Here is a 9,537-nt window from a genome sequence, read left to right on the forward strand (position 1 = left end):
TCTTGACTATATTTTTCTTACGAACCTATTTGTCAAATCGTGCTGTGCAGACTTTAAAATGCCATGAAGAGCAGCTATTTGTTATGGGAGTATCGTATTAAAGAACCTTGTAGTTTTTCTTGTTGATTGAGTTCGCATGAAGTGGGAAATAGTTAGTTGTAAGAATTCATCAACAATTATATTCATTTCCACTATAACAGTTGAAGATCAAGGATGTCCTTCATCAAATTCAATCTCTGATATCACGAGCCATTTCTCTATAGTGCTTCATTGATTCTCAGTTCACCAGAAGTCAGCTCAACTGTTATCACTGCAGAGAACACTCTTCCACGCACAACGCTTTTCTTCTATCGACTAGAAGATGGCATGTTTTGTCCCATTTATTTTAGAATTTTTATTTTTCATGTTATTGAAAAAAAGTTTATTTTTGAACGAAAACCAAGATTGAAGATGGGTTCTTGACTAAAGTAATATATATTTTTAATAATGTTTTAAAATTCAAAATATATAAATACATGTTTTGAATAATAATTAATATATTAATATATTGAAGTACTTTTATTTTGTTTCTTCAGCCCTAGGAATTCCAAAATTTTTATAAAAACTTGAATACTTATAAAAACAGTTCTAATAAAGGGACTTAAAGAATATATATATATATATATATATATATATATATATATATATATATCTTAAAAAGCCTTAAATTTAAATAATAAAAATATTTATTCTTGAGTTTTAAGTGAGTTAATATTTTGAGATTTGTAAAAGTTTATCTTATGTGATCAAAAGTTACGAATCTTTATGTAGACGGTTCAAAAGGTATTTATACCCTAAAATCTTATTGTTTTTAAATAAAAAGAAAAAGAATTGAAAAGTCTACTGCTTATAGTGATAACAATATTAATAATAGACATATATATATATATATATATATATATGAAACTGTAAATATAGTAAGTTTCTTAAGAAATCTTATATACAGCTATAGGTATGGAAAAATCATTATATTAATACAAATACTTATTTTAGATGGAAAGACATGATGGTTTATCATACCTTTATTATTTTTATTTTAAAGGATCATCTAGAATTAAACACAAAACCTTAAAACTTTCTAATGATTGAATTCAAATATTTTAGATCTAGTATATTTATCAGACCCATGTTTTCTCGAGTTTGGCTAGTTGTCAAGTCTAAATTTTTTCGGTTTAGTATGTTTGGCAAATCACCTACACAGCCTTGGACTTAGTTGATTGTCAAGTCTAGGCTTTTTAAATCTGGCGTGTTTGTCAGATCTGTGCTATTTTGGATTCAACTATCTATCAAGTCCTAGTTTTTTAGGTTTAATATATTTGACAGACTCATGCTATTTTAGACTTGGTTGACTGTCAAGTCCAAACTCTATAGAACAAGTATACTTATCAGCCCAGGCTATCTTTAACTTGACATGTTTAGAAGATGCATTTTATCTTAATAAAATATTTTAAATCATCAAGCACTAGAAATTAAAAAATATGAGATATTTAATTTGCAGTGCATCTTTATATTTTTTTTTATTGTCTCCCTCTTGCAAATTCACTTTTGAATAGTTGTTAATTCTCTCTAGTGCTCCTAAAACCTAAGAACCAACTACTACATATAAACAACAAAGAGAAACTCTTAAACGACTATCAAAAAAATGCTCAAACAACTAGTAGGAGAACCCGAAAAATATTAAGACTAAGAATAAACTCCAAAGTTATATATACCATAATCGAGTTGGGGATTCCGACAGGTAATGTTATGATAGTTGTCCATTGAAAACTAAGCACATTAACATAATAGTTAATGTTGTTCGAAAAATTATCTACATCTACGAGAGAAGTTGATATTATTAAAGATAAATAGAGAAAAAATTACAACACACATGAAAAAGAAAGATTACTTCACTCAAACTCAATTGTCATTTATCTTACACAGTGTTGCACATGACATCAAGGTTATTGTTTTTTGCAGCTCTTTTTTTTTTCTTCTTCACTTTCTCTCTTATTTTGCTTTTGAATAATGACTCTATTTATAAGTATTAATGATAAGATAAAAGATCATAAATTATGATATAAATAATAAAAACATATAGGTTATATTATTTTTATTGATAGTTAATGCAACTACTATTATAATTTTTTTATAATAACAACTTTACTTTTTAGAATATGCTGTGTAAAAGTTGTTGCTCATATTAAATGATAACATCCCAACAAAGCGACCATCTCCCTGCAATTATGATACATTTCCGCAACACGGCCTAGATCGCACAGCCTTCTAATTCTCAAAATCAAGGGACATTGGCAGTATTGCTAAAACCTTTGTGTCGTCACCAATTCAGTAACCAAAAGTTAATCAACCTCAACGATCCTTCTCCGTTCAATTTTAGGAAGGCCGTATACACTCGGGCTGTTACATTTATTAGAAATTTGTTTCTTGCAGCTTTCTTTGGATTAAAACAGAGATCATAGCATGAGTTCCAAATCAAGCTTGAGGGATTTTCTTCTGTCTCTTTCTTTATTTTTTTAAGACAAGGTTCAAGTTTGGTTCTTGAAAGCTTTTGATTTGAGCATACGAAGCTAACGACGTCATTGCTAGGGCTTTTTTCTTGTAAGAAAAAATGAATGCAGTAAAATTTATTAACCACTATATAATAAGGAAATAGGTAGACGAGAATAATAGCTACGAAAACGAGGAGTTTACAAATAACAAAGAGAACAGATAAAGCTATAACAGCTACAAATTCTTACAAACAGGACAGAAAGATTCACCTTCACTACTCCAACAGGTATCCAAATTTATAGCACCAAACAGCTAATGAAGTCGAGAAACCTACATCTACCGAGCTCCATAACAAGCAAAAAGAGACTCTAACAGCAGACAATATAGAGTACCAGATGAAACATCTTGATTTAGGCGTTCCAGCAGCACATAGATCAAAACATGGAGTAAAGATAGGTCTATAACAGCAGGCTGAAAACAATCCCAGGAGACCAAATATAAATATAGCAAGTGGTGATGGAAGAAAGTGAAAGACAAGGTACAAAAAACCTATCAAGATCATCCTTGCACAGATGTAAACAATTTAAGACAGTCCTAACAGTAGAGTAGCTTATCCCATAGTACAAAGACTGGTATCAATCTTTCTTCTTCCCTTGACGTCAGTCATCAAATCTTGCTTGTCCAACTGATGATTACAGGTTCTTGGTTAATAAACGAAACCAACCGTTTCATCATATCCAAAGCTTGCTCACAACTAGGCTTTAACAAATGGAACACATGCCCTACTCCATCGTGTTCCACCATCTCGACATTTCCTTCCCACCCACACTTCTTCAACTCTTCGTAATAAGACCTGCCAGCATTTTTCAATTTATCCCTTCCAGCTAAAAAAACCAATACCCTCTCACACCCAGTTCTAACCATATCCTCTGCCGCAGGTTTGAATCTAGAATCCTTCAGCCCACCATTTCTAGGACACAGATAGAACCACATTTTATCAAGTTTTGACCCCATAAAAAATGGATGCATCAGAATCATCCCGGCCAACTTCATCTTTGGTAGCACTGATCTAATACGAACTGCCAAGTTATAGGCTATGTTTGCCCCAGCACTATCACCTGCCAGAAAAACCCGGCTGAAATCTCCATGAACATTTAACCATGGTTCTGGTCCATGCTCGTTTGCATGGGATGCCACCCATCGGAGGGAAGTCCATGAGTCCTCGTAGCCTGTGGGTATAGGGTGCTCCGGTGCTAACCGGTACTCGATGGAGACAGCAATGACATTAGCCTCTGTTACAATAGAAGCAACATATTTTTGGTAAATCGGGTCAAAGGGGGATCTTAGTGCAAACCCGCCTCCATGAATATAAATAAGAACTGGGAGTTTACTATTAGGTTTGGTCATTTGGGGCATGAAAATACGGGCAGATATAGGAGGTTCGGTTGTGATAAGAACATCTTTAGATTGAAGACTAGTGGGTAGTTCATGGGAAGGTGGAACTTTGATAATAGGCAAACATCTCTCTATGTAGCCATCTTTGTATACTTTAAAGAAGGGCGAGAAATCATAGGCTATCTCACCGTCGTTGAACTTCACGATCTCCATCATTTCAATAAAATAATGCAAGTAATAAAACGTTGCCTACGCTGAGGCAATCCCGATGGTCATTTATAGAGAAAAGAATGTACTAAGAAGATGGCAACAACCAGAAATCACTTAACATCTAACTTGGATTAGAAGCAGCTTACCCCTCTCTCTCTGAATATGTGGTCAACAGTGTGCCAGCTACTGAAATATATTCGATTTTGAGGCTTTAACTCGGATGGTGAGTTCCCCGTAGAACTTCGAACCACTCGTACGTTTATTTACGTGGGCTGTGGTAGCTTTTAAAGCAAACCGCATAACTAATATATTTAGGAACCTTAAAAACTCAAATTACTATGCATGAGATGGTATTGTTAAAACTGCCGGTTCGTCAAAAGCAGCGATTAGATGCTTCTCATGAGACCGCGTTTATGGCAGGTGAATAATTCAGAGAACAAACAGTAAATCTTTTTTTTTTTTGGATATTATTCACGTAAATAATGTTTTAATTATTTATTGAACCGTATTTATTCAATAATTTTTTAAATTATATTTTATTTAAAAAATTAGTGTTTTATATATTATTCAATAACATTATATATTGAACCACATTTGATTTAATAATTTTTTAAATTATATTTTATTAAAAAAATTAGTATTTTTTATATTATTCAATAATATTATATAATTAGAAAGATATTATATAATGATATAGTCTTTACGGAATTTGACATAATTATAATTTTATTTCTAGTGATATTTTATCTAATTTTATTATATATTTAAAAAATCATAAAAATTATAATTTTTATCAAATAAATTTCATACATGATAAAATTATAGATAAGTTAATAAAATAATAAAAAATATTTAATAAAAAATATTTTTATTTAATGATGAAATAATAATAGTTAAATTTATAATATTTTAATTAAAAATTATTAATATTAATATATATTTTTTGTAATTATTTTTATAATTTAAGTTTAAAAAATATTTTTAATTAAATATATTAAATTATTTTTTATTTAATTTAAAATTTAACTACAGTTTTAAGGCATGAAATAAAAGATCTAAAACTTTCTAACTCTGAATCATGATCAGGGGAAATTACAACCACACACATGCCTCGGCATTATAATACATGATTGCTTTTGTTGTTTGTGTTTTTAAGGTGGGGGCATGCCAATACTTGTCCTCTTCTACTTGTTCAAATCTCTGCGTAATAAAATATCCTCAAGTAACAAGGGCTCTCATAGCTGCCCTTGTACCTCATTGTATGCGTTAGGGGCACAGAAGCGTGCGGATATGCTTCCAAGAGCTAGCTTCTGCTGATAGGAAGAGAATTCTCTTGCTCTAAAATTTTAGATTTTAGGTTCGAGATTGATATATATTAGATTAGTGGATAACTGGAATATCTATGTTTAACTAATCTCACTGGTACAAGTGATTCAAGTTTCGGCTCGCAAACGATGTAACGTCCTAGACAAAGATCATAGGTTGGCCTTGCTCCTTCAAGTTTGTAATTTTACAAGTGAGTGTCGTAAGTCTACGCTCCCTGAATTTTATGTTGTGGATCTGTTTTATGCTATGCTATGACAAGAAAAAGAATAATGGAAGTCATGGCTAGCCAAACTATGATTTATCCATAGATATAATTAAATAAATTAATAATCATATGTGCTAATAAATAAATAAAAGATTTAAAAATTAAATTTAAAAAATTAAAAAATTAGTATAAATCAATATATTTGATAAGACAGGACAATTAACTTATTAGGTTTGCTAAATTTTGTTTATTAAAATATTTTTTTTCCAATCAAATGATAATAAAAATAAATAAATATATTAAATTAATTGAATAAAAAATATTATGCAATGCTACATATATTAAAAATATTATCTAAAAATAAATATTTTTATTTTCAAAATAAAATTCATCTACACAAAAGATAAAAAAAAATAGATGAATCAGAATCTCTTCAAAAATTAAACACATACAAAATAATTTTTTTTTAAAAAAATCTCCATGCAAAAATGTTAAATAAGTAAATAAAACAATTACAAATGAATTATATTAATTAAAAGATAACTTTAAACATTATTTTAAAAAGGATATCTATTAAAAAATAAAAATAAAATATCATGTGATTTGAATTATGGATTCAATTAGATTAAATAATATTTTTCTCTTATATATATATAACAAAATAGAACTAATTAAAAAACCAAAAAAAAATAAGGCAAAAAAAGAGTTAGAAGCACAGATCTATGGCCTAGTGCACCTAGGGCATTGCAGAGGAAAAGCGCAAGCACGTGGGTGAGCCTTCAAAACCAAGTTCTTGTGCCTGGACTTGATTTTATCTTTTATTTTTAAAGAGGTAGATGACGTGTTGGCTGCAAACTTAGATTTCAGCCACCATAATGATTGCCAGAAATTAGGACACAACTTCTATTAAAAAAAACTACATTTTAAGTTATTTTAACATAAAAACACTTCAATAACATTCTTGGAACACTTATAAATCAATTCATCTACTCAAAATACCTAAAAATTTTGTCTTAGATTATTAAAATTTTGTTTTTCTCTTTTTTTTTCCTTCTATAATGTTTTTCACTCTTGCGTTAATGAATATTTATCTATGAATATTTCTAACTATGATGTTATTAAATAATTTATAAACCCAAAAATATAATATTCTTGAATTTAACATCAATAAATAAATTTGTAAGATTTAAATTTTTTAATTGAAGAAAAAACAAATTTCTTTTATGCCTTTCTCTTTTCGTTCACTTTTTTATTTATACTTTTTAGAAAATAATAAAAAAAACATTACATAATATATTTATATTTGGTAATAATTGTCCTTGAGTATATAGCAGAAACAAAAGAAACAAATAATGCGTGAGGAAAAAAACAAAAAAAAAACATGAGGAGCTCGTAAAAACATCAATAAAAACCTCTAATTTTTTTTGAAATTTTCTAATATAAATAAAAAGACTTATTTGATCAAATACCAAAACAAAAAGAGTATAAAATACACAGAAAAGATATAAAAATGTGCAAACACACCCACAACCAAAAGTAACTTGGGCCAGCTGGGTTTGAGGTCCCGAGTCACCCCACTCCTTTTGTTTTACTAGTGCATCCAACCAGCCCAGTTAACAGTTACCAGCAACCGGTTGGTTCTCTTTTTTTTCGGGAGGCGTGCACGAACTTATTCACACATGCCTGCTACAGTCACCAGTTAATTAAAAACACGTAGAGAGGGAAAACAAAACACCTCCCTCTGCAGCTGGAGGCCGAAGCTTGAAGAAGATGGGGCAGCTTCGGAAAGCTTTCTTTCTGCTCTTCCCGTCGTTCTTCTTGTCTGTGGACTTTGCTTCCTTTTCTGTCTTTCCAGTTCCCTTCAACAGAAGATGGCCGAAACTAGAGGGCCTTTCCTTCAACAAAAAGATCATCCACCAACACTAGAAAATTTTCCAGTTTCCCTTCCACCCTAAGCTTTAATCCCCATCCTCTCAAACCACCAAATCAGTACCAACAATCCAGCCATAAACCATTGCAGATTAACCATCACCATGAACTTTCAACACTGACCCTCCCTCCAAACCACCATAGACCGCCATCACCGTCCCATCTCTTCAAACTGAAACCACTCACCCAGCCTCAGCCTCCACCTATCGCAGTCCTGTACCCAAACCTTGTGTCTCCCAACCAAACACTCAAACCAAAACAGCACCAACACAGTGGCCTCTCCATTTTCCCAATCATCAACCACCCACGGTTGATCCAGCAACAGCAGCACCCCATCGTGACAGCCACTCATCCATTCACCTCTGTTTTCGGCCAAACACAGCTGTCCCTCCATTTTCTCCAGCAGCTCCACCATCCACGGCTGTTCCAGCAACAGCAACCCAAGACCTCATCCTCCCAACAAAAACTGTCACTTTCACCTCCATCCCTCCACCGTGGCCATTAGCCACAGCCCCTGTTCTAGCCACCCAAAAATCCCATCACAAAGACTCGCCCTTTCCTCGTGACAGCAACGCTGTCCACAGCAATCCACGACAGTCACCACAGCCCAGCACCAAAACCAGTAAATTAACCCGACCATCTCATCTTCCAAACCATCAGACCTACACAACACCAGCAGCCTGCACAGACCCATTTCTCTCTCCCTCTCGGTTCAACTAACCAGCCACCGGACAGCCACTCCTCAACAACCACAAGAACCACCATCCATAGAAGCGTCGCCCCTCCTGCTACCACCGCTCCAGTTTCTCTCCTAACTAGCATAAACACCCGATACCAGTAACCCAAAATCAACATAAGCAGCCTCAGAGAAGTCACAAGCCAATACAAACGAAAAAAAAAACAAAAAGAAGAAGAAGAAGGAGAGCAATTTTGTGTCAATCGTATTTTCTGTCTTGCAGGTTACAACAAAGGGCGCGTGAAGACACGAAGGTGTAGTTCCAAGGTGGTCAAATAGCCAACGCGTGGGTGCACGCACGACACGTGGCCCAGTGTTATTTTCCAGCAATTTTCAGTGTTTTTCCACCCCGATAATAATCATGTATACTATTTATTGGTAGCACTCATATAATAAAAAAAAATTGTAAAACAAATATAAAAGACTAATGGAAATAAATGGATGAAAGCTCAAATCACATTAATGCACATAAAACTAATAATTGGGTTTAAAGCCCAACTTTTATGATTAATATAGTTCAAAGCATAATTTTTCTTAGTCATATGGGTTCAAAGTCCCTTCTTAATAATTTCAATGTAATTTTTTTATTTAGGGATAATTGTCACAGGTCATGGAAACTAGTTCCTCATCAAGATAAGCGACTTCTCAATGCTTAAATTAGCAAAAATATAATGAATATGTTTGTGAAAATTGTGTTTATATTATGCTGTTGATAGTTCGGTTGATTTAGTTTAGATTTAAAAAAATTAATTAAATTAAATTATATTAATTTTATAAAATATTAATTAAACTAGATCAAAATTCAGTTCAAATTAAATTTGATTCAGTTAAATTTAATTTTTTAGTAAAAATTAGAAAATATAATCTCATTATATATGAATTTTTTTTTTTAAATAGGTTTGGGCTTTGAAATTTTCTTATTAGGTTTAGATTATTGTAGGCTTTTCTAATCAAATTATGTAAGATTTTCTTATAGGTTTAATTTCGTGGACTTATATTAAATTGGGCTTTAAATTTTTCTTTTTAGGCTTAGTTTATTATAAGATTTTTTAATCAAATTAGTTGAATGACATTTTTTTTAATTTAACTTTCCTTATAAACCTTAACAAATAACAAAGAATTTGAAATGTTTCCCATCTTGTTTTTTTTAATATGATGAAAGCTATAAAAATCGAAATTGCAAGATGTATAATCAAGTTTAGACATC

At 31.7% G+C, this 9,537-nt stretch overlaps 1 protein-coding gene across 1 annotated transcript; it reads right to left on the reverse strand.

Annotated features, from left to right (window-relative positions):
• Positions 1–2,693: 2,693 nt before the first annotated feature.
• LOC105111364 (probable carboxylesterase 1) lies at positions 2,694–4,320 on the reverse strand. The gene has a single exon (XM_011006690.1). The coding sequence runs from the start codon at positions 4,138–4,140 to the stop codon at positions 3,196–3,198; it is 945 nt and encodes a 314-aa protein (XP_011004992.1). The 5' UTR covers positions 4,141–4,320; the 3' UTR covers positions 2,694–3,195.
• Positions 4,321–9,537: the final 5,217 nt, after the last annotated feature.

The sequence above is a fragment of the Populus euphratica genome, unplaced genomic scaffold (assembly GCF_000495115.2).
Source record: "Populus euphratica unplaced genomic scaffold, PopEup_1.0 scaffold292.1, whole genome shotgun sequence".
Classification (NCBI taxonomy): domain Eukaryota; kingdom Viridiplantae; phylum Streptophyta; class Magnoliopsida; order Malpighiales; family Salicaceae; genus Populus; species Populus euphratica.